At 41.6% G+C, this 25,652-nt stretch overlaps 1 protein-coding gene across 2 annotated transcripts in view; it reads right to left on the reverse strand.

Annotated features, from left to right (window-relative positions):
• The window catches only part of sh2d3a (SH2 domain containing 3A), a 28,431-nt gene that overhangs the window by 2,643 nt on the left and 136 nt on the right, over nucleotides 1-25,652 (reverse strand). The window contains exons 2-13 of one of the 2 annotated variants that reach the window (XM_037543167.1): nucleotides 24,089-24,206; nucleotides 22,404-22,515; nucleotides 20,507-20,702; nucleotides 12,379-12,412; nucleotides 11,277-11,393; nucleotides 11,034-11,177; nucleotides 8,076-8,332; nucleotides 7,180-7,262; nucleotides 6,311-6,591; nucleotides 5,441-5,806; nucleotides 2,151-2,266; nucleotides 167-338 (exon numbers count right to left, since the gene is read on the reverse strand). In XM_037543167.1, coding sequence (XP_037399064.1) covers nucleotides 167-338; nucleotides 2,151-2,266; nucleotides 5,441-5,806; nucleotides 6,311-6,591; nucleotides 7,180-7,262; nucleotides 8,076-8,332; nucleotides 11,034-11,177; nucleotides 11,277-11,393; nucleotides 12,379-12,412; nucleotides 20,507-20,702; nucleotides 22,404-22,515; nucleotides 24,089-24,178 — 1,968 coding nt within the window. In that variant the 5' untranslated portion in view covers nucleotides 24,179-24,206. Of the gene's footprint in view, nucleotides 1-166; nucleotides 339-2,150; nucleotides 2,267-5,440; nucleotides 5,807-6,310; nucleotides 6,592-7,179; nucleotides 7,263-8,075; nucleotides 8,333-11,033; nucleotides 11,178-11,276; nucleotides 11,394-12,378; nucleotides 12,413-16,233; nucleotides 16,369-20,506; nucleotides 20,703-22,403; nucleotides 22,516-24,088; nucleotides 24,207-25,652 lie in introns of those variants that run through there. The other variant, XM_017684164.2, reaches the window with a different exon arrangement.

Genomic DNA, 25,652 nt, shown 5'->3' on the forward strand with positions numbered 1-25,652 from the left:
CACTGGAGCTACGAGTCTAGTGCACCTAGTAAGTAATAGAGGTTTATACCCCACCAATGAGCACTAGCTGCATACAAGTCATAACATGCTTACCTCAAACTGCGCTGAGCTGTTGAAGCTGCGCTGTGTAAGATGTGTTGATTTAAACTGAAAGCAGTATCATTACCTGAGGCAGCTCCAGAGCCTTCATGATGGCGGAGAAGGCGTAGAGGTCATGGGCAGTGTCCCGCAGGGCCTGGGCCAGCTGGATGACTTTATGAAGAACCGCCGCTCTCTGATTAACCGAACTAGTACAGCCCAGAACATCTACAGCTATACCTAACGCTATGAGGTGATGTCTGAGAGAGAGAGAGAGAGAGAGAGAGAGAGAGAGAGAGAGACAGAGAGAGAGAACTGAAAAACTACACACTTAAAATAGATGTTTGATGGTTCTTTAGAAGAACCCTTTTTGGTCCAATATAGAACCCTTTTCAAAAAAGCTTCTCTATAGTGCCATCTGTCAATCTGAAGAACGCTTTCAACATGCAAAGAATCGTTTAATCATGCAAAGGGTTCTTTGAGTGTTTATGATTGTGTATAGAACTTCTTAACTGTTCTTTTTTTTAGATATCCAGTTCCACCCATTAGTTAGGACCAATTACACAATACCACCTGCGCTAGGCTTCCTCCGAGTCCTGTGAAGCTCCACCGCATCTTTTCAACCTGCCCCTAACGCAACGTCATTGGACAGCCGAAACGAACAGATGCCTGTGCTGGCTAGCATCACACTGATGGATAGGGGTGCCTGGGGGGCCATCCTGCCCACCCAGAGAGAGTGAGGACAACTGTGCTCTCCTGGACTCCTGACCAAGGATGTCTGTAGCGTCACCAGGGATCGAACAGGGCTAACGCTTAGATGGTTGCCCAACTCGGGAGCCCAGAACCATTTTACCTAAGAACCCCTGAAGAACTGTCTTTTTTGAACCCCAGTCTACAATGCAGAAGTGTTACCCACTACACTAACCAACCACTACCCGCGAAACTACACTACACCAACCACCTATAGGCATTTTCAAGCTGTTTTAAAGAGGTTTATTAGATACTTTTAAAAATTAAGATGCAAAATCAAACTCAAGTCAGTCAAGCTTTCTGCGCTGAAAGGGGCGGGTCAGCTTGTCAAGGCAAATACAGTTACAGTTTGAGGGCAATAAAGACATATGAAACATACGTAAGGGTATTCGTTGATTTTTTTTACAAAAAATTGTTTAGCACAAAATAAAATTCACACATTTGATGTCCAGATTTTTCATCCTTAGTTTAGCGCTGGAGCTAACGATGAACAAAAAAGTGACAAGACTTCATGATGTAGCTGAACACTGAGCATCATTTACATTGAAGTTTTGTTCATTTTTAAAGTCATTTAAACACCATTAACCCTCTGCTATCTATCATTGAACTTATGGCATTAAATTGACCTTATTATTAAATTTAAAATCAATTTTTAAGATAATTATGTGTGCAGGGGTCTTTTTGGAGTTTGTTGCCTTGAGGCAACATCGTCTGTATTCCCTGAAGTGGTGAGACCTGGCTTGTGACTGGCTTAATCCACTCTACTGTCACATTGTGTTGCTTTCAGAAAACAAACATATTTTTGAAAATTCCAAAGACAAAAGAAAAGAGGCTTAGACATGTCCATTAAGAGATTGCACGACCAAATACGTGTGTTTTATTGAACCCTGTCAATTTTGTTAAGTATGTATAACTTTACTGTAAACCGAGGAAAATGGGTTTGTTGCCCTGAGGCAACATTGTGCACTAGAGGGTAACGTTTCAGGGACCCTAGACCTGGATGCAGGTTGAGAGAACTTTTTTTTAGGTCATGTACTTACAGAAAAGATTTGGGTGACTTTTAATTTGTAGTGCTTGTTAGCAACATTAGCCTTATAGCTGCAACGCTAAACTAAATAAGCAAAATTTGGACAAAATTTGTTTCACTGAAGTGTCCCTTTATTTTAATGTAATTTCCTTTGTATTATAGCTACATAATACATGCACAAACTACAGGATCACATCTTTAGACCATCTTATGTACAATAAAGGAGATTCAGAATTTCAAACAAAATCCTTTTTTTGAATTTTCAAGATGTTATACAAGATATCGACACACACACCTCTCCAGCAGGTCTTTTCTGAGCTGGCTGCCATGGGGCAGTGTGATGAGCTCAAGTCCAGAGTCCACCCCCATAATCCTCTTCTGCTCTGCTGTTACTCCTGTTACACGGGCCACCTGAAACACCAGCAGAGGGGGTATTAAAGAAGCACTGCATGAGTTTGGGGATGTGGAGACACCTCTGGCGGAAAAATGTAACTGCAAACCACTTATAACCGATTCTAAATGTAGGTATTGTGATATAAACCGAGTCCGTTCTACAGTTTCTCATTAGACTGAATGAATAACCGACTCTAAATGTAGGTATTGTGATATAAACCGAGTCCGTTCTACAGTTTCTCATTAGACTGAATGAATAACCGGCTCTAAATGTAGGTATTGTGATATAAACCGAGTCCGTTCTACAGTTTCTCATTAGGCTGAATGAATAACCAGCTCTAAATGTAGGTATTGTGATATAAACCGAGTCCGTTCTACAGTTTCTCATTAGACTGAATGAATAACCGACTCTAAATGTAGGTAATGTGATATAAACCGAGTCTGTTCTACAGTTTCTCGTTAGACTGAATGAATAACCGACTCTAAATGTAGGTATTGTGATATAAACCGAGTCTGTTCTACAGTTTCTCATTAGACTGAATGAATAACCGACTCTAAATGTAGGTATTGTGATATAAACCGAGTCTGTTCTACAGTTTCTCATTAGGCTGAATGAATAACCGACTCTAAATGTAGGTATTGTGATATAAACCGAGTCCGTTCTACAGTTTCTCATTAGACTGAATGAATAACCAACTCTAAATGTAGGTATTGTGATATAAACCGAGTCTGTTCTACAGTTTCTCATTAGACTGAATGAATAACCGACTCTAAATGTAGGTATTGTGATATAAACCGAGTCTGTTCTACAGTTTCTCATTAGACTGAATGAATAACCGACTCTAAATGTAGGTATTGTGATATAAACCGAGTCTGTTCTACAGTTTCTCATTAGGCTGAATGAATAACCGACTCTAAATGTAGGTATTGTGATATAAACTGAGTCCGTTCTACAGTTTCTCATTAGGCTGAATGAATAACCGACTCTAAATGTAGGTATTGTGATATAAACCGAGTCTGTTCTACAGTTTCTCATTAGGCTGAATGAATAACCGACTCTAAATGTAGGTATTGTGATATAAACCGAGTCCGTTCTACAGTTTCTCATTAGGCTGAATGAATAACCGACTCTAAATGTAGGTATTGTGATATAAACCGAGTCCGTTCTACAGTTTCTCATTAGACTGAATGAATAACCAACTCTAAATGTAGGTATTGTGATATAAACCGAGTCTGTTCTACAGTTTCTCATTAGGCTGAATGAATAACCGACTCTAAATGTAGGTATTGTGATATAAACCGAGTCTGTTCTACAGTTTCTCATTAGGCTGAATGAATAACCGGCTCTAAATGTAGGTATTGTGATATAAACCGAGTCCGTTCTACAGTTTCTCGTTAGACTGAATGAATAACCGACTCTAAATGTAGGTATTGTGATATAAACCGAGTCCGTTCTACAGTTTCTCGTTAGGCTGAATGAATAACCGACTCTAAATGTAGGTAATGTGATATAAACCGAGTCTGTTCTACAGTTTCTCGTTAGGCTGAATGAATAACCGACTCTAAATGTAGGTATTGTGATATAAACCGAGTCTGTTCTACAGTTTCTCGTTAGACTGAATGAATAACCGGCTCTAAATGTAGGTATTGTGATATAAACCGAGTCCGTTCTACAGTTTCTCGTTAGACTGAATGAATAACCGACTCTAAATGTAGGTAATGTGATATAAACCGAGTCCGTTCTACAGTTTCTCATTAGACTGAATGAATAACCGACTCTAAATGTAGGTATTGTGATATAAACCGAGTCTGTTCTACAGTTTCTCGTTAGACTGAATGAATAACCGACTCTAAATGTAGGTAATGTGATATAAACCGAGTCCGTTCTACAGTTTCTCGTTAGACTGAATGAATAACCGACTCTAAATGTAGGTATTGTGATATAAACCGAGTCTGTTCTACAGTTTCTCGTTAGACTGAATGAAAAACCGACTCTAAATGTAGGTATTGTGATATAAACCGAGTCTGTTCTACAGTTTCTCGTTAGGCTGAATGAATAACCGACTCTAAATGTAGGTATTGTGATATAAACCGAGTCCGTTCTACAGTTTCTCGTTAGGCTGAATGAATAACCGACTCTAAATGTAGGTATTGTGATATAAACCGAGTCTGTTCTACAGTTTCTCGTTAGACTGAATGAATAACCGGCTCTAAATGTAGGTATTGTGATATAAACCGAGTCTGTTCTACAGTTTCTCGTTAGACTGAATGAATAACCGACTCTAAATGTAGGTATTGTGATATAAACCGAGTCCGTTCTACAGTTTCTCGTTAGACTGAATGAATAACCGACTCTAAATGTAGGTATTGTGATATAAACCGAGTCCGTTCTACAGTTTCTCGTTAGACAGAATGAATAACCGGCTCTAAATGTAGGTATTGTGATATAAACCGAGTCCGTTCTACAGTTTCTCATTAGACTGAATGAATAACCGACTCTAAATGTAGGTATTGTGATATAAACCGAGTCCGTTCTACAGTTTCTCATTAGGCTGAATGAATAACCGACTCTAAATGTAGGTATTGTGATATAAACCGAGTCCGTTCTACAGTTTCTCATTAGGCTGAATGAATAACCGACTCTAAATGTAGGTATTGTGATATAAACCGAGTCCGTTCTACAGTTTCTCATTAGGCTGAATGAATAACCGACTCTAAATGTAGGTATTGTGATATAAACCGAGTCCGTTCTACAGTTTCTCATTAGGCTGAATGAATAACCGACTCTAAATGTAGGTATTGTGATATAAACCGAGTCTGTTCTACAGTTTCTCATTAGGCTGAATGAATAACCGGCTCTAAATGTAGGTATTGTGATATAAACCGAGTCCGTTCTACAGTTTCTCATTAGGCTGAATGAATAACCGACTCTAAATGTAGGTATTGTGATATAAACCGAGTCCGTTCTACAGTTTCTCATTAGGCTGAATGAATAACCGACTCTAAATGTAGGTATTGTGATATAAACCGAGTCCGTTCTACAGTTTCTCATTAGGCTGAATGAATAACCAACTCTAAATGTAGGTATTGTGATATAAACCGAGTCTGTTCTACAGTTTCTCATTAGACTGAATGAATAACCGGCTCTAAATGTAGGTATTGTGATATAAACTGAGTTGTTGAGGATTTTACCTGACAGTCCACACTCAGCATGTGCAGTGCCGTTGCCGTGGTGTCAGTGCGCGTAAACAGCTCTTTAATTTTCTGCAGGACGCCCTGCTCCAGTGGCCGGTTGTTGTCCGGCAGCAACAGTGACCTGAACGCATCCAGGCGAAAGCAGGAGGTGGTCTCAGTCTGTGGCCGCTCAAACGTCCAGCCTGGCTCATCCGTCTCCCCCTCCATTCCTCCAGTTTCTTCCACCAACATCCCTTGCTGCTCCTCGTCTTTCTGAGCCTCCAGGAAGGCGAAGCTGGTCTCAGTGAGTCGAGCTCGACTGCTCCACTTCTCCTGCGCTCGCAGGCGCGCAGCGTGGCCTTTAGGCAGCATGGAGGGAGGAACCTACAGTCCAACATCAAAGCTGAACATTAGAGGTCAGTCTGTTTATTTGTACATGTAAAGGAACTGGCCACTTTAATAGAAACACCTATCTTGTACATCCACTTACTGGCCACTTTATTAGAAACACCTACAATGTGCTTCCACTCACTGGCCACTTTATTAGAAACACCTACCTTGTGCTTCCACTCACTGGCCACTTTATTAGAAACACCTACAATGTGCTTCCACTCACTGGCCACTTTATTAGAAACACCCACCTTGTGCTTCCACTCACTGGCCACTTTATTAGAAACACCTTCCTTGTGCTTCCACTAACTGGCCACTTTATTAGAAACACCTACATTGTGATTCCACTCACTGGCCACTTTATTAGAAACACCTATAATACCACATTAATTCTAAAAAATGCTTGAAGAAAAACACAGAACCAAGCGCCAAAGATCTGTCAAACCCACCTGTAAAAGCTGACACTTTAACACATATACATGTCCTCTGTCCTCTCACCTGTGGCACTAGCTCATCATAGTGGGAAGCGGGGTCGACCTCTATCCTTGGGGTGGTGGGTGGTATCCCTGGAAACAGGGTGGACACTCTGAGAGGTTTGGGAGGGGCCCGGGAGTGCAGCTGTCCATCAGAGCCTCGCAGGGTGGAGCCGCCGGCTGGTGATTGGCTGGAGCGAGATGAGCGAATGGAGCCTGGGCTGAGTAAAGGGTCACTTCCTGTCCGGTACATCGGAGACATGGGGACCGAGCCAGAGTCCTGAGACGGAGAGATCTGAGGTACACCTGAAATAGGATTAAAGAGAATGAAACACACACACAGCAGGAATAAGTTTGGAATGACCAGGTTTTTGGGAGCTTTGTTAAAAAGGGTGAAATCATCATTTAAAAGTTTCTGGAAACGTGATTCAAAAGCTGGGCATTCATCTTCAGATGTCCACATGTGTGCTGGGGTGTGTCACTGCTACTATCAGACACTATCAGAGCAGTGTGTGTGTGTGTGCGTGTGTGTGTGTGAGTGCGTGTGTGTGTGTGAGTGTGTGTGTGTGTCTGTGTGCGTGTGTGTGTGTGTGTGTGTGAGCGTGTGTGTGCGCCTGTGTGTGTGTGTGTGTGTGAGTGCGTGTGTGTGTGAGTGAGTGCGTGTGTGTGTGTGTGAGCGTGTGTGTGCGCCTGTGTGTGTGTGTGTGTGTGTGAGTGCGTGTGTGTGTGAGTGAGTGCGTGTGTGTGTATGTGTATGTGTGAGCGTGTGTGTATGTGTGTGAGCGTGTGTGTGTGTGTGTGTGTCTGTGTGAGTGTGTGTGTGTGTCTGTGTGTGTGAGCGTGTGTGTGTGTGTGTGTGTGAGCATGTGTGTGTGTGTGTGTGTGTGTGTGTACCTGTGCGGAGGTTGCTGTCTGATTGGGCTGATTGTAGTGATGGTCTCCCCACCATCTCCAGATTAGCAGGCTGACTGCCACTCCTACACACACACACACACACAGTGAGGAACACACTGAGCTCACTATATATATATACCAAATATACAGAAGTACAGAAGAACAGTTTCTATTGTAAACCTGTGTGGTTGTGGGCACGAACAACTGACTCAGTTTTTGCAGTTGCACAGGTCTCCATCCAGAGAAAATGACTTACTCAAGTAATATTTTACCAAGAGTATTTATATTTTTATTCAAGGTTCAGGCTTTTTGTAAGGGAATGTGTAAATTTACATGGAATGTTCAAATTTTTTTTATGACTTTTCAAACGCTTGTTCAATGTTCAAATATTTGGAATCACTGTGCAAAAACTTGGAATCAATGTTCAAAAGTTTGGAACGACTTCAAAAATTTTAATACTTTTCAAAAGCTTGAAGTCACTGTTCAAAAATCTGGAATCACTGTGCAAAAATTTGGATGCATTGTTCAACAATTTGGAATCACTGCAAAAATTTGGAATCACTGCAAAAAATTTGAAATCACTGCAAAAAATTGGATTCATTGTTCAAAAATTTGGAATCACTGTTCAAAAATTTGGAATCACTGCAAAAATTTGGATTCACTGTGCAAAAATTTGGATTCACTGTGCAAAAATTTGAAATCACTGTTCAAAAAATTGGATTCATTGTTCAAAAATTTGGAATCACTGTTCAAAAATTTGGATTCATTGTTCAAAAATTTGGAATCACTGTGCAAAAATTTGGATTCATTGTTCAAAAATTTGGATTCACTGTTCAAAAGTTTGCAGTCATTGTCCATTTATCTGGACTAACCATCCAAAGTAGGTTTAAACATACCTGAGCAGGTTGTTGCTGATCTGTAGTGTGTCCATGTGGGTGGAGCTTAAGCTCCGCCTCTTGTTCTTTTCTACTCTTGCCTTTGCCGCCTGGCGCTCGCTGATGACCCGTAGAGGAAGGGAGCGTGTGATTGGGTGAAAGATGATGGCTCCGGAAGACTGCGATATAGGCCGCCTCCCACCAACGTGGAAACGCACCAAAGCGGGAATATTATCGAACTGGTCATTCTCAAACTGGAAGAGCTCCCTCGCGTAGCCCTGCACAGAAACTCAAGGGAAAACGTCCTTTTCTGTAAAAACATTTATTATTATACAGCAAGCAAAAATAAAAAAACAAGCAGTGGATTTTTATCATCCTCAAATTAATTTCCAACCGGGTCAATACGCCGATACACCAGCCATCAAGGTTAGCTGCAGAGTTAGCTGCAGATGACGACTTTTGTTGCTAAGACTTTTTTGAAGGCTGCACAGGGACAACATGTGTACACACATGCACTCACACTCGTCTCACAGCCACGCTACGTTTTCTGGGGTCAGTGCCTTCACTCACACGGTTTAGACTCCAAATGAAAACGGAAAGTGATCAGGACGGGAGATTTTACAGAAAGCACATTCTCAAAAATCATTCTCAACTCAGTTACATAACAATCGAGGATTTCCTAAAGCTACCCCAAGAGAGCCACTGCCTCAAACAGCACAGAGGCCGACCACCATCTCCGGACACCTCCGACAACATCGACACAACCGAGGCTGTTTATGGTAACAATTTAAATGCGGTAGTTTTAAAATCTTTTGGTTCCCTTTTGTTTATCAGTTTACTATTCTTTCCACCTGGATGTTCAGAGGTATCTGCACTTGTAGACCTCACCTAAACAAAAAATAATGTAAAAAAAAAGTTTAAAAGTGACAGGCAATGAAACGGCAATTTAGTATGTCAATCATACTTGATTATAAACTTTATTTTTACCATGATTTTGTGTTTCAGAACGACTGTAAAACTGTGATTTTACCAGGTTATCTAGTGTGTAAATGTCAAACTGTAACACTGTATATGGAGTCACAGCTTCAGTGTAAACCCAGGAATCTTGGACTCCAAACGTGTCTCAGCTGGTTGAATATCTGCGGTTTAAAGGGTAAAACTGTAAATTTAGTCTATGCGCTCAAGTATTTCTTCAACCCCAAACCCAATCACATAGTCTTACTGTGCAAGTGTTGAGGCAGGTTTAAAGCCTGCTGGATGATAAGTCACTGGCCCACACAGGCTTTTAAGCCTCAGTATCTATATTGTCTCTGTTGCAGAATCATATCAGCTCCTACAGTCATAACGCAGACCACCAAATACCAAATGCCCCCTGATTTTATTGTATAGCTGAATATGAATAAAATCGCAATAAAGTTCAACTGGAGTCCTGACTCTCCTGACTGCTCTCCGGATCTCTGCATGTTAAGTTTCTACATTTTCTCAGGAATGAGCTTCACTTTAACATGACCACCAACTCAGACCTGTTACAGTCAGTTCTCTCTGACTCACGCTGCTAAACCACCATGAAGGCTATCAGCACAACTACTGTGGGAACATTTTTGGCAGGTCCTGACTAGCATGAGTGTGAGTGCAGCCAAGAGCAAACATCACATATCTGAGCTTTTCTACAAGTCAGAGAGGTTAGCAGATTTGTTCTCACTCACACGCTCAAGACCAAGTCACACTGACCTGGCCTTCTCCATCAAACACCAACATTCTTCACCAAACACCAACATTCTTCACCAAACACCAACATTCTTCAACAAACACCAACACTGTCCTTTAAACACCAACATTCTCCAAGAAAATACACATTAATTCTCCAACAAACACCAACATTCTCCAACAAACACCAACATTCTTCAACAAACACCAACATTCTTCACCAAACACCAACATTCTTCAACAAACACCAACACTGTCCTTTAAACACCAACATTCTCCAAGAAAATACACATTAATTCTCCAACAAACACCAACATTCTCCAACAAACACCAACACTGTCCTGTATACACCAACATTCTCCAAGAAAACACACATTCATTCTTCACCAAACACCAACATTCTCCAACAAACACCAACATTATCCAACAAACACCAACGTTCTCCAACAAACACCAACATTCTCCAACAAACACCAACACTGTCCTGTATACACCAACATTCTCCAAGAAAACACACATTCATTCTTCACCAAACACCAACATTCTCCAACAAACACCAACATTATCCAACAAACACCAACGTTCTCCAACAAACACCAACATTCTCCAACAAACAACATTCTCTACCAAACACACTTATTCTCCAACAAACAGCAACATTCTTCAACAAACACCAACACTGTCCTTTAAACACCAATATTCTCCAAGAAAAAACATTCACTAAACACCTTCATTTTCCATTTAACACTAAAATTCTCCACCATACATCAATATTCTTCTACAAATATCATCAATCTCCATGAAACAACAACCGTTTCCACCAAACACAAAAATCTCCACCATCATTCTCCTGCAGTCACTGTCATTATCCACCAAACACCAACATTCTTCAACAAATACTATTATTCTCCAACAAACTCCAAATCTCCAATAAAGTCCAATGTTTCACCAAAAATGAACATTCTAAATTTTTTTTAAATGTGGGGTGAATGGGGGTCCAAGCATTCTAGATGTTCCAAACAGCCACTCACAGGTAAACATCATCCAGTGTTTGAGTGTGTTGGTGTTTGTTTGAGAAGGCTGGGTCAGCACGCTCTGGGCTTTACTCCAGCAGAAAAACAGCTGGCCACTCCCTCGGACACTTCACCTCAGTGTTTCCTAACTCTTCTGGTTGACCACAGCACTGCACTTTACTTCCTCTGCCCTAACACACCTTATGAAACATGCAATGGGCAGGATGACTAACGGACGAGTCAGCAGGGGAATGCGCACCTGTTTGGGCCGGAGGACGATGCGGATGATCTTGAAGTGCATGGGCTGTTCTTTCCACATGCAGCTCAGGACGTAATCCCCACTGCTGGAGGTGGAGTCCCTGACCAGGAAATCACCGTCCCTCTGCAGGAGCTCCTCTGCACCCTATGCAATGCAGCACAAACACATGTTATACACTCATAACATTATAGATATTCATATTACAATGTACACAATGCATCTATCACTGTGTCACGTACAGACCTCTCTCTGAAGCTGGCCGTGGTACCAAGCATGACTCCTGATATCTTCAGTACTGAGTTTAAGCTCCTCTTCCAGCTCCTTCTTCAGAGAGTCCATCTCCTTACGACCCGAAAACACCTACACGAGGTTTCAGTAGCGTTTTAATCCAACATGACATTACAGAGTTTCAACAAGGCTCAAACAGAGTAGAACTGAGGATGAGTCCAAGTTTTAATGGCCCAAAGCTACCAACACAGTGTTCCAGTAATGTTTAAATGTAACTGTCTAAGTGTTGGTCCTGTCATCAGGAGACCACGTTTTCAATCCCTGGTGACGCTACAGCCATCTGTGGTCGAGAGTGCTAGACAGCACAGTTGTCCTCGCTCTCTCTGGGTGGGTAGGATGACCCCCCCCCCCCCATCAGCTGTAACAGATCTGGTGGTTAGCGTTCCCCTCCAAGCGCGTTCGGCTGCCCAGCAGTTTGGAAAGATGCGGTGGAGCGTCACAGGTCTTGGAGGAAGCCTGTGTTCACCCTCCTAGTGCTGGTAGTAAAGTGATTGGGGGGCCTAACTAGTGGTGTGAGCAAAAGTTATGGCACATCTTCTAAGCTGCTTCTCCCGGGGGGTGTTGAAGCCTCCCAACGGTCATCAGGCAGAAGGCAGGATGCACCCTGGAGAACCCAGAGGAAACCCACGCAGACATGGGGGAACATGCACACAGAAAGGACCCTGGTTACCCGGCCGGGGAATCGAACCCAGGCCTGTCTTGCTGTGAGATGACAGTGCTATCCACCGTGCCACCAGGTTATGGCAAATTTTATATTTAACATTTTTATTAATATTTAATATTTGGTTCCGATCTGACAAGCTTAGCAAATAAATAGGAAGTGTGCACAAAAAAATTGCCAGAAAAATGTAAAGAACACATAACTTATTAACACTTAGAAAATCAAAAACACATGGAATCTGATGGGGGGTATGAAAACTTTTCCATACGACTTTATTCAATGGTATTACTTAGATTTATATGTACTGCTTATGTTTATGGAATAGGATCAGTGCTCAGTGTATGTATAAATTAGCTTTGGGAAACAGACTGATTGTACTGAACACCTGCAACTCACCTGACTGATGAAGCCTCCAACACTCTTCCTCTTGCTGCAAAACACACAGAACATTAAGCATGTTTAGCATTAAGTATATTTAAAGTGTATTTTTAATACATTTTAAAGTAATATATTTATATATTCCACAAATGCAAATGACAAAGCATGGAAAAACAACAGCGAATGGGGATATAAGGTTGCGCTCGGACACTGACGACATATTAATAACAGGAATAAGAAGAATACAGAAAAGTCGTCTGACTCTGTCAAATGAATGTGTCATTGTTCCCAATAATGTAAAATATTCTGCAAATCAAGCTCAAATTTTTGGAAAAAGGGTACAAAAAGTCATAGCTATTGATTTTTAATGACATTTCTTTGAAATGTGAAAATGATTCTTTGGTTTAACCCCCTAAATCTCAGGCTTTTACACAGTAAGGCTTGTTGCTCAGTAACTACAGGGTTAGAGTGTGTTTACCTACTAAAGCCAGAAGATCCAGAGATACACGTTTGTTATTTTATGGTCTCTGTTGGTCTTTGGTAATTATTCTATACATTGTGGCAACTTTGACCCTCTATATCTCCACGATGAGACATGCGAAACCTATCGAATTCTGCTATTTATTACTCATAGTACTGATCTCATTTGGCAAGCATGACTTAGACTTAAAGAACTGAAGGTTTATGATTTATCAACTGTTAAAAATGGAAAAACAAAGGAAAACAAACATCTCCAGATTGTCCAAACACTTGACCAAGTGACCAAATCTCTCTCTCTCTAGGACTAGTATCATAGGATTGATCGATCTTCCTCTCTCGAGGTACGATTATGTTTGTCTTTCTACACTAACACTGACCGCCTGCCAAGAGTGAGCGAGTCAGCCGCACCCACCCACGCTCTCCCCACCGCTGACAGCACCTCACCACAACAGTCTGAGGAGTCTGACACTCTTATCTGTTTAATAAAGAAATAATCTCTGACAGAGGCCACATTAACGACAGAAGCTGAAGGTCTGCGTCTGACCACAGCCAGGGTCAGGCTGATGGTGGTTCCAGGCCACGTTCACAGAAGCCTTGGTGATTTTGAACATAAGGAGCTTTTAATAGCATTTCCTTCCCGAGTCCTCTGTCACATCCTGGACGGACACATTGTAACATCAGCAGCACTGACCCTCTCTGGCCTGGCCTTCAGGGAAGGGCTGTGTTTCCTACCCGCATTAGAAAAATCTGTAACTAATACGAAGGATTCAGTAACTCCTCTAAATGATTCAGTCTCTACTATGAATGATTCAGAATCTACTGTGAATGATTCAGTCTCTACTATGAATGATTCAGTATCTGTTATGAACTATTTCATAGGTCATATAAATGTTACAGTTACTACTATGGATTATTCAGTCTCTACTATGAATGATTCAGTATCGACTATGCATGATTCAGTCTCTACTGTGGGTTATTCAGTCTCTACTATGAATGATTCAGAATCTACTGTGAATAATTTAGTATCCGCCATGCATTACTCAGTATATATAATATATGATTCAGTATCTACTATGAATGATTTAGTATCTACTATTAACAATTCAGTATCTACTGGGAATAATTCAGTATTCACCATGCATTACTCAGTATTTACAATATATGATTCAGTATCTACGATGAATGATTCAGTATCTAGTATCTAGTATATAGTTTACATGCAGCTGACATCTTAATACATGACTCATTCTTTTAAATCCTGCATCACGTACGTCATAATTAAATCATCTATTAAGTAAACGAATATTACCAGGAGTTTGAACATTCATATATGATGAGTAGCCACACCCATCCAGCAGTCCCACTAGCCAATCCCAGGGCGGGAGATGGAATTTGTCTGAATACAGGTGGGTTAGGAAAGCTGCCTGAGGGAATAAGAGCTGGAAATTGACTTTCCTGCTGCTGCTGCCTCGCCTTCCTCTAGATTACCTCACCCACCTCAGCTCTGAGTCAAAACACGGAGGACAAGACTTCACTCTTAGCGATGCTTCATAACAGTGTTATAAATGGAACTTCAGTGTAACTCATGTCTATGCACATGTGTATAATCTGTAAGCACTGCTTTATTAACATGCTATTCAAAGCTTGGCCGTGTGTTATGAAGGCCCTATGCATGTAGGCAGCCTTCATATAAGGTGTTACCCAATGTTTTCACAAACTGCATGTGACGTCGCTCCACACACATAAAACCAGGGTTCTTTAGCAACAAAAATGGTTCCTTAGAGAACCATGAACATTTAAAGAACCCTATGCATGATTAAATGAACCTTGTGAAGGGTCTGGGTTCGATTCCCCAGCCGGGCAACCAGGGTCCTTTCTGTGTGGAGTATTGTTATATGGTTTTACATATGGTTCTACACAGCGTCAAAAAGGGTTCTTTTATTGTTACAAGCATGGCATAGTAACAATAGCAGAACCCTTTTTGGTGCTGGATAGAACCCGTTTCAAAAAGGCTCTATATAGAACCATCAACAGCACATTCTCCATCATACAAAGGGTTCTTTGACTGTTCATGGTTCCATAAAGAACCATGTTCTTCACTAAAGAACCCTTGAAGAACCTTCTGTTTGCTGGCTCGCTTTCCGTTTTTAAGTCATTTTTTAAGTTTATAAAATATCGTTTATATCACATTAATAATTAGTTATTAGTAGAACATGTATTAAAAGTTCATTAATGACATTCATATTACAGTCACACTGAAATGAAATGTTAATTGTAACATAATATTCTTGACTATTAAAGGAACCTTTTTTTGGTGCTTTGGATCTTTAAAGAACTTCATACATTCTTAAAAACGCTGGTTCTTTCAGGGTTCTTTCATAAAAGACAGTGGTTCTAGATAGGACCCTGAACACTCAAAGAACCGTGTGCATGTTCAAATAGTTCTCAACTTCATGACGTGGCTCTTCAGACGGATAGAGAATGTGTTGTATATGTTTCTATATAGAACCTTTTTGAAAAGTAATCAAAAGGGTTCTGCAACTGTTATGACGTCAACCTTGTAGCAACAGCAAAGCCCTTTTCGGTTCTATATAGAACCAAATCCACCTGCATTTACATTTATGGCATTTGGCTGGCACTCTTATCCAGAGCGACTTACAGTTTGATCATTTTACACAGGGAGGTGAAGGTGGTGTTGGGAGTCTTGCCCAAGGACTCTTATTGGTATAGTGTAGGGTGTTTGCCCAGGTGGGGATTGAACCCCAGTCTACAGTGTAGAAGGCAGAGGTGTTACCCACTACACTAACCAACCTGCAGAACCATTTAATCACTCAACGAATGCTTTAAGCAAGCAGATGCTTCTTTAAGTGCTCACGGTTCTACACATGGAGAATCCTTAAAGAACCCCCTTTTCAAGACGAAACCCACTTACATCTCAATTTTGTTCATTGTTCATTTTTCATTTTTTGAGCGAATTTGAAAGGACCAGCTGTTCTTTACATCGTGCATAAATCTCATGAGGAATGGACCTACAGAACCACTCCAAAATTGCTTGGAAAAAATTCTGTTAATACTAAGTTAATACTAAGTCTAGTCTTGGACTAAACTGTGAAGTGAGTGACGTTTCCATTAAAAGCACTTCTCGTCAGTTTTCAGACCTATTCTGGGGTCTAAACAGTGTCAGGAACGACACACCTCTGAGAACGACTGAGGTTCTGGGTTAAACCGAGGCCCCGGAGCTCAGTGAGGTAGTCCAGGTAAGGCAGCCGGGTTCTCTGAGTTCTCTGAGTGGGAGCTGATTTATAGCGCTGTGATTAATCATTAACCGCTGCTCGGAGTCCAAACAGCCCACAAGCCCACACTTACAGAGTTACACACAAACTGGAACCTCACCTGAGAAGCCCTGACAGTCCGGCTACAGGTCCAGCATGGTGACCCTCAGCGTCGCCGGCAAAACACGGAAAAATAACGGAAAAACAGAAACAACTAAGAACAGTCCCAATCCGCTCAGAGCTGCAGGTTTAAGATCCCAACTTAATGTCTCTCCCTCTCTCCTCCCTCTCTCCCTCACTCCTCCCTCTCTCCCTCACTCCTCCCTCCCTCTCTCTCTGCTCTCTCTTTCTCTGTGTGTGTGTGTCTCCTACCTCTCTCTCTCCTTACTCTCTATCTCTCTCTTCCTCCCTCTCTCTTTCAATTCTCCCCTCTCTATCTCTCTCTCTGTCTCTCTCTCTCTGTCTCTCTCTATCTCTCTGTCTCTCTCTCTCTCTGTCTCTCTCTCTCTCTCTCTCTCTCCTTACTCTCTATCTCTCTCTTCCTCCCTCTCTCTTTCAATTCTCCCCTCTCTATCTCTCTCTCTGTCTCTCTCTCTCTCTGTCTCTCTCTATCTCTCTGTCTCTCTCTCTCTCTGTCTCTCTCTCTCTCTCTCTGTCTCTCTCTCTCTCTCTCCTTACTCTCTATCTCTCTCTTCCTCACTCTCTCTTTCAATTCTCCCCTCTCTATCTCTCTCTCTGTCTCTCTCTCTCTCTCTCTCTGTCTCTATCTCTCTGTCTCTCTCTCTCTCCGTCTCTCTCTCTCTCCGTCTCTCTCTGTCTCTCTCTCACTCTCTGTCTCTCTCTCACTCTCTGTCTCTCTCTCACTCTGTCTCTCTGTTTTCTCTCTCTCTCTCACTCTCTGTCTCTCTCTCTGTTTTCTCTCTCTCTCTCTCTCTCACTCTCTGTCTCTCTCTGTCTCTCTCTCTCTCTCTCACTCTCTGTCTCTCTCTGTCTCTCTCTCTGTCTCTCTCTCTCTCTCTGTCTCTCTCTCACTCTCTGTCTTTCTCTCACTCTGTCTCTCTGTTTTCTCTCTCTCTCTCACTCTCTGTCTCTCTCTCTGTTTTCTCTCTCTCTCTCTCTCTCTCACTCTCTGTCTCTCTCTGTCTCTCTCTCTCTCTCTCACTCTCTGTCTCTCTCTGTCTCTCTCTGTCTCTCTCTCTGTCTCTCTCTCTCTCTCTGTGTACTGGGCTCTCTCTACCAGTTCTCACACGCTCGAATTCTGCGCGTGCTGGACGACATTCCCCGGATTCCGCTCGTGCCCGTGCTGCACGCTCCCGCCCCAGGCAAGAGGGCGGGGCCATGAGTCAAGCCCCGCCCACCACTGGTTTCATTGGAAAATAAAACTATGGAGCTGAAACGAGCAGGGTTGCCAGATTGAACAAATACAATCAGGGCTCTCTCTGTCTGTCTCTCTCTCTTTCTCTCTCTCTGTCTCTCTCTCTCTCTCTCTCTCTCTCTCTCTGTGTGTGTGTGTGTGTGTGTGTGTGTGTGTGTGTGTGTGTGAACCCTTTCTTATTTTTAAAATTTTTGCATAAATTTGACCTAAAACTTTATCAGATTAAACAAATGAGACAGAATATTTGACTTGGTCATTTATTTATCACAGAAGATAATCCAATATTACAGAGTTCATCGTTCCATCAATGATGGCAAGTCATCCTGGCCCAGATGCAGCAAAACAGGCCTGTGATACTACCACCACCATGTTTCACAGATGGGATACGGTTTTTATGCTGGAATGCAGTGTTTTCCTTCCTCCAAACAAAACTCATCTCATTTAAATCAAAAACCCAAATCCACCCACAAAACCCGTCCACCCACAAAACCTTGCTCCAATAGCCTGTGATCTTTAGCAAACAGCAGACAGGCAGCAGTGTTACTTTTGGAGAGCAGAGGCTTCTCCTAGCAACTCTGCCATTCACACTATCATTGCTCAGTGTTCTCTTGATGGTGAACTCATAATGTTAATATTATTATAGTCAAATTTATGCAGAAATATAGAAAATTCAAAAGGGTTCTCAAATGCTCAAGCACCAGTGTATGGTAAATTGTGTGAATCCAGAGGATGATCGTAAATTCACACACATTTCCTGCGCCGCTTATCCTCATGGGTCGCAAGGGGGCTCTGGAACCTATCCCAGCACTCACTGGGCGGCCCATCACATCCATCACAGAACATGCAAACTCCACACATAAAGGACCCTGGTTGCCCGGCTGGGGAATCGAACCCAGACCCTTCTTGCTTTTACTAGTTTACTAGAGTGGCTACATGTGAAAAATCAGTTCCTGCATGTAAAACTCAACCTTTCTTGCACATACAAATGTCTGCAGCTCAGTAGAAGTGATAGGAGCAGCCTGTGGTGGAGTTAGGAAACATTAGCCTACACCCCACAGTGCTTGGCTCTATTCCTGTGAATATTGCACAATACCGAGCTCTGCTTATCAGCGCTGCAGCGGACGTGAGGGAGTTTAACTCAGCAGTTTGTTTAAGACTTCACTGCAGGCCTGTTTATCCAGCTTTTATACTGTTAAATATGAAACGGCCTCATTAGACAAAGTGTCCGCAACATAGCATTCAAATAAAAATCACTGTAAATAAAGAGTAATCAGTTAAATCCACTGCTGTATGCAGAGGTTTGAGCACTCCCTGGTCAAACTCCAAGCTATTCATTTAATTAACACATGCTTTACAAAGATTTGAATCATTTTAGCGCACGGTTTCTATTTATTTACTTTCTTTTACATCATTTAAAGTTTAAACTTTGAGGAAACTCTAATATGAACACACCTTCTACACTGCTTATCCCTCTGGGTCGAGAGCCTATCCCAGCAGGCATTTGGTGAAAGGCAGGATACACCCTGGACAAGTCACCAGTCCATCGGAGGGCAGACAGACACACACATTCACACCTAGGGGCAATGTAGCATGTCCAGTTGGCCCGACTGCATGCGTTTGGACTGTGGGAGGAAACCCACGCAAACCCGGGGAGAACATGCAAACACACAGGAAAGACTCTGGTCGCCCGGTTGGGGAATCAAACCCAGGCCTTTCTTGCTGTGAGGCAACAGCATATTATATATATATATATAATACGTGATATATTATATTATAATTTATTATAACACATAATATAAATAATATAATATACTGTTCTTTCCAGATTTTCTCCCAGTGTGTTAAACAAACAATAATAGTGCATTAAAATGTTCAGGAGTGTGTCTCTGCAGAGGATGTGTTCACATATTTCTGCTCAGAGAATCAACAACAATGTTATTTTTGATTTAAATAGAATTGTATCTTCATGTGTTAACGCATGGTAATCTAGAGACTAACCTGAAAAACAAGGAAAACGTACAGTGCAGTAGGTAGAGGGGCTTAGTCGCGTCATGACTGTTGTAAGTACAGTGCAGTAGGTAGAGGGGCTTAGTCGCGTCATGTCTGTTGTAAGTACAGTGCAGTAGCTACAGAAGTCTTATTTAAAGGTAAACTATAAATATGAAGTTCAATAAAAGTTCTGCAGAGGACTGAACTGTTTTCAGTTCTATCAGCTCTCACAGGTGCAATCCTGTGGCTTTCACACAACCCCACCCCTCCCCACCTGAGCCTCCCCTGCCTGTGCCTGGAGCACGGAGTCAGGCTGGCATCTGAAGAATGTGTTCAGGTGTGTTCAAACAGTGAGCGCTCCTCATTTCCTCAATGCACGCTGAGAGTTCCCACCAAAACAAGCCACCAGGAGGCGCCACTGCTTTAATATAGAAAACATAGCAGCTGCAGTGCAGGTTTATACAGAAACAAGAAGCATACAGTCTTCGCTGATGTCCTTCCGCTGTATGCACATACATTCACACCCAAGTAAATACTGAATAATTCAGAGCAGGTACTAAAAATTCAGTGCAGACACTAAAAAGTTCAGAACAAATCCTGAATAATTCATAGTAGGTATCGAATCATTGAGAACAGATACTGAAAAATTTAGAGCAGATATTGAATAATTCAGAGCAAATACTGTGTAATTTAGAGCAGCAATTCCTAGTAGACACTGAATAATTGGTATTTGGGAACAAAGAATAGTTCAAAGTAAATACTAACACCATTTTTAGTAGATACTGAACAATTCATAGTAGATACTAAATCATTTATAACAGACATTGAATAATTCAGAGTATATTATGAATAAATTATAGTAGATGCTGAATAATTCACACCAGACACCAAATAATTCATGACAGGTATATAAAATTTAGACTGGTTAGTGTGGTCTTACTGGTCTCTGATCTTTAAGACTGTATGTTGAGGAAAGAAGCAGAATTGTGCAGCTAATCCTCATTCTTATCTACATGCTCTCACTCTGTACCTCCGTTTGTTGTGGTTGGTTGCGTCCAGCTCTGGATCCGGGAGGAGCTGGGAGCAGGAGGAGGAGAGCCTGTTGCTGTCGTGGCAAGGGAGGCGGGGGACGATGGTCTGCCGGAAAAGGTTGGCCGGCTTCACTCGGTCCAGAGACCCCAGAGAGAACTTCCGACTCACCTTGCTGTCCATTACCGCGACAATGCCTGAGAAAACATCCACAGCCATAGAAGCCAGTAATGAACCTACTGCTGTAGCCTCTTTCTGCTGCCCCCCCGGGATGGACACTGATCAGTCTGATACTCCCATTCAAGTAAGTAAATGCGTTTTCCCCATAACTCTGTTTTCAGATGGACCAGGTCTCTGTTGTCTGAGTGTGAAAGGTTGTTGAGCTGCTAGTGAGCAACGATGTGTAAAAGGGGTGGGGTGAGAGCCACTTGCTGTGAAATAACATTCACACCTATGCACAAAAACAGCCGAGCCGAGATGAAACTGACGCCTGCGGCTTTGTTCATATCAAACAGTCCCGCACAACCGACACAATAAACACAGCATTTACACAGTAACAACACTTTGAGGATTGTTGACTTTCTGGTTCACCGGTTTGCTCTGATTTTCTAAATCTGTTCACAACATTATTTACAAAAAAATCTCCAAACGTGGTGGAAACTGTATTTTCTGTGGACTTTAGAAAAGTAGACAAAAGTACAAAAGTAGCAGCTCAAGAAACGACTTAAGTACTGAGTTACTTATAGAACTGCAGTAGAACTTCACAGTTCATACACCACCTATCAGCATATGGACTATGAGGCTGAAATGGCTTCTTAGTTGCCACAATGGCCTCTTTTCCACAGAGGGTAACCGTTCCAGTGGTGTTTCCACATGGATACGGTTTGACACGGAACGCTTAAACACCGGGCTCAAGCCTCAACCTGTTCTCTTCAGCAGGGTTACTGTACTCAGGCCGTAGAACTGTTCAGTGGGTGGCGTAACGACGAAGGTATCTGCTGGACCTAAAGCCTCCTAGCTAAGCTAGTGCTAACCTCCTCTAAGCTATGCTACTTAACCAGATGCTCCAGTGCAGGTTCAATTTTACTAACTGGTGCTCTGTGACAGCAAGTCTAGATGATAAAACCTTGAAACAGCGAGAGCAAAGTCGCCTGACTGGCGCTTTACGCTGTACATTCCCAGGTGATGCTAACGCTGACTTTTCTTGGGTATTTCCTGGTTCTGATTTAGCGGCACAACAAACGGAAAAAGAAAGCATCACCAGTCTCACAAGTACGGACCGGCACAGACTGACCCAGTACAGCCCTGAGAACCATTTGGCTCTGAAAGTGTAAAATCGGTCATTGTAACAGCTGCACAATTTAAGGCAGAATGTAAAATTCGATCCCATACTGTCATGATTGGCCTATCCCAGTCCTCCATGTGCTTTTGTTTTGGCTCCTTGTTTTGTTTCTTCCTGGTCCTGCCCCCTTGTTTCTAGACTCCACCCTTGATCGTTTTCACCTGTGTCTTGTTACCCATTTCTGTATTTAAGCCCTGTATTTTTCCCTGTTAGGTTGCTGGTCTTTGTATTATATTATATTGTATGTATTATATTTTTTTGGTCTTGCTTCTTCTGATTTCCGTTGTGTGTTTAGTCTGTGTTTCTTTTCGTTATGTCTGTTCCCCGTTCTATCCGTTTTGGCTCTGTGATCCTGGACCGTTTTGACCCTGATTATGGATTTGCCCCTAATAAATCTCGCTTTTCTCAGCGCATGCGTCTTTCTCATCATCACTCCTCAGGGTTACGCATACAGGATCTGAAGTTTGTCCAGCTCTGTTCTTCTCTGCATTCGGACCGACATGAAATGGTCATTGGAAAAGCAGTCCACCTTTACTGTCACAGTAAAACAGGGTACCTGGGTGTAATCTCCGTTGGTGTCTCTGGAGCTGAGTTAAGATCGTCATTCTGTGATCGGCATCTTCAACACCCATCTCCTTCAGGTCACCATCCGTGACCAAAAAAAGACCCTACATATGAACACAATCAATCACTCACTCAATCAGTGGAAAAAAATGAAAATCAACAACAACAGAAACATCAACAACAAACAGTTTCTGCCCACAAATGTGTCCTTTCATAGCTGCTGTTGCTAGGTTGGACAAGCTTGACAGAGTGTTGGTAAGAAACCCAAAGATCACTGTTCTTTTTTGTTTTTTGTCATGGAATCGAGCTGACATAAGCGTGGTGGCCCAGTTTAGTATGGCCCAGTCCCATTTCTTCTTATTACCCCTACCCCTTGTTATCGAGTGTCACTTTAACCCCTGAGTTACAGGACAGTGGTTGAGATCTTCCCTCTGAAATGAGACCCTCTAATAAAAGAGCATCACTTCATTAACAGCTACTAGCGCCACTCTGTAGGCGACCCTGCCCGTCTGCAGGGACAGCAGAGGGGGGGAAAGTCCAGCTCCTCACTGCTGGGCTTTAGTTACATTTAGGGATCATACGCCTTCAAAGCGGGGGGCAGTTATTTATTACCACCCCACCCCCCCCCCCCCAATTCTTCAGTGATATGAAGCTGAAGTCAGAGATTCTTGTTCGAATTTTCCCGTTCCACCTTAAATGGGGCAGCAGGTACATTCTGGCGCTTCATGCGTCAGAACTGCTGGACTATTTAAGGTGGAATGGGAAAGTTAGCGAGCTAGCTACTGAGACATTAGCATGCTGTCAGCAATTTTTTTATGCTTGCTATGAAGAAAAATGACCAAAATTCACTGAAACCACATTAAACTAAAAAAAGATAAAACAGTGATTGTCGTAATTTTTTAACAGAGAAAAGTCTCACATTTGTGGGTTTTTTTGGTCTCTTGTGCTCCGTCTCACCGCTTTCTCTTTTTCTTACATTTCATGGCATTTGGCTGACGCTCTTATCCAGAGCGACTTACAAACTTACAATTTGATCATTTTACACAGGGTGGTGAAGGCAGTGTTAGGAGTCTTGCCCAAGAACTCTTATTGGTGTAGTGTAGGGTGCTTGTTCAAGCAAGGGATTGAACCCCAATCTACAGCATAGAAAGCAAAGGTGTTACCTGCTACACTATAGCAACCACCTTCTGGTTTGGAGTCTCTGAAAAACCTCTATTTGGAGGGTCATGTAGCCCCAACACTTCACCCCACCCTTCTATCTCAACAAGAATTGGGACACCCACCCCTGGACATGAACACACCAATCAGAGGGCTGAGGGCAGGGGCAAGGGGTGAAATGGGTCTAGGCCTAAGTAGTCTCGCTGTGCCTTAATGTGGGAATGTGATATAAACTCAGTAACTACAAAAGAGGAAAGCTGTGGCCAGACAAGGGAGAGGTCACTTGCTGGCCTGCAGTGAAGACAAAGAAAACCCAGCACTCACAAAGGAACAGACAGACCGAGAGATAGATGGACAGATAAAGACAGTGAAAGACTGAGGTCCTACCCAACCTCCCCAAGAGAACCAGATACATGAACTAACCCAGAGTGAGTTTTATGGCTATCAAGCAGCCAAAACTACACATATCCAATAATCTGGATTAAAGAAACGCCAGCCTGACTGAAGAAGATGTCATACCTCCAGCCCATAATACTTTCTCTCCAGGGTCTTGGTGTACTGCGGCAGGCCGATGAGTGTGAGCCACCAGGCAATGGAGCGATTATTCATGCTTGATTCGGTCACTTCTGCAGAAAAGCTAATATAAAAATCATTAGAAGGTCTTTAGTACATTTCATTGAGATATTAGCTTCACACCACACTGTTAGAAAAGAAGGTTCTGTTCAGGGACATTTCTCCTTCATCAAGGTACAAACTGTAGATGTTCTCTCAAAGGTTCTCCAGTGGTTTTAAGGTCTGAATGTGAAGCTTAAATCAGTTTCTCCAGGTGAAAAGTTGGTATTTGTTCCTTTTCATAACCGAATGTTTTAAAGGAGAGCAGTAGAATAAAAGCCTGGAGGCGAGGCGAGGCGGGGTGTGTGGAGTCAGTCCAGCTTAGAACACATCATTTCAGTGGATTATGGTTCAGTTATGATCCCTGACTGAAGGTAATGAGATGGAGCCTTGAGGGTCCCACCCCAGAGATGAGAGGGGCACTGACCCTAAAATGGCTAAATAATTAGTTGTAGCTACTATGTAATTCATAGTACTTAGTGAATAGTTCATAGATATTACTGAATAATTCATAGTAGACACTTAGTAATTATTTGTAGATACCAAATAATTAATAATAGATACTTCTACTACATTTACAGACATTTACAGCATTTGGCTGGCGCTCTTATCCAGAGTGACTTACAATTTGATCATTGATACTACTACTAATAATAATTAAAAAATAGAATAAATATAATAGATACCAAAAATGTCTAAAAAAAGAAATACTTAATTGTAGCTACTAAGTAATTCATAGCAGTTGCTGAATAGTTCATAGATGTTACTTAATAGTAAATAGCAAATACTGAAAAACACATAGTAGATGCAAAATAATTATTTATAATTAATAATAGATACCCAATAATACAATATAATCATAAAAATACTAAATAATTAATTGTAGCTACTGTGTAATTCATAGTAGTTAGTGAATAGTTCATAGATATTACTGAATAATTCATGGTAGACACGGAATAATTATTTGTACATATCAAATAATTAATAATAGATACTTCTACTACAAACTACTGCTAATAATAATAATAATAATAATAATAATAATAATAACATATTTTTAAAATGATAGACACCAAATAGTTCCTAAAAATACTGAATAATTCATTTTAGCTACTAATTCATTCGTAGTAGATACTGAAAGACAGTAGATACTTACTAATTACTTGTAAAGACTAAATAATTAATTGTTGCTACTAAGTAACTCATAGTGGATACTGAAAAACACAGTAGATACTTACTAATTACTTGTAAATACTAAATAATTCATTGTTGCTAGTAAGTAATTCATAGTAGATACTGAAAAACACAGAAGATACTTACTAATTACTTGTAAAGACTAAATAATTCATTGTTGCTACTAAGTAACTCATAGTAGATAATGAAAAACACAGTAGATACTTTTATTTTTATAACAATTATTTTTGGATACCAAGTAATTAATAATAGGTACCAAATAACTCATAAGAATGGC

Source organism: Pygocentrus nattereri, chromosome 12 (genome assembly GCF_015220715.1).
Source record: "Pygocentrus nattereri isolate fPygNat1 chromosome 12, fPygNat1.pri, whole genome shotgun sequence".
In the NCBI taxonomy this organism is placed as follows: Eukaryota; Metazoa; Chordata; class Actinopteri; order Characiformes; family Serrasalmidae; genus Pygocentrus; species Pygocentrus nattereri.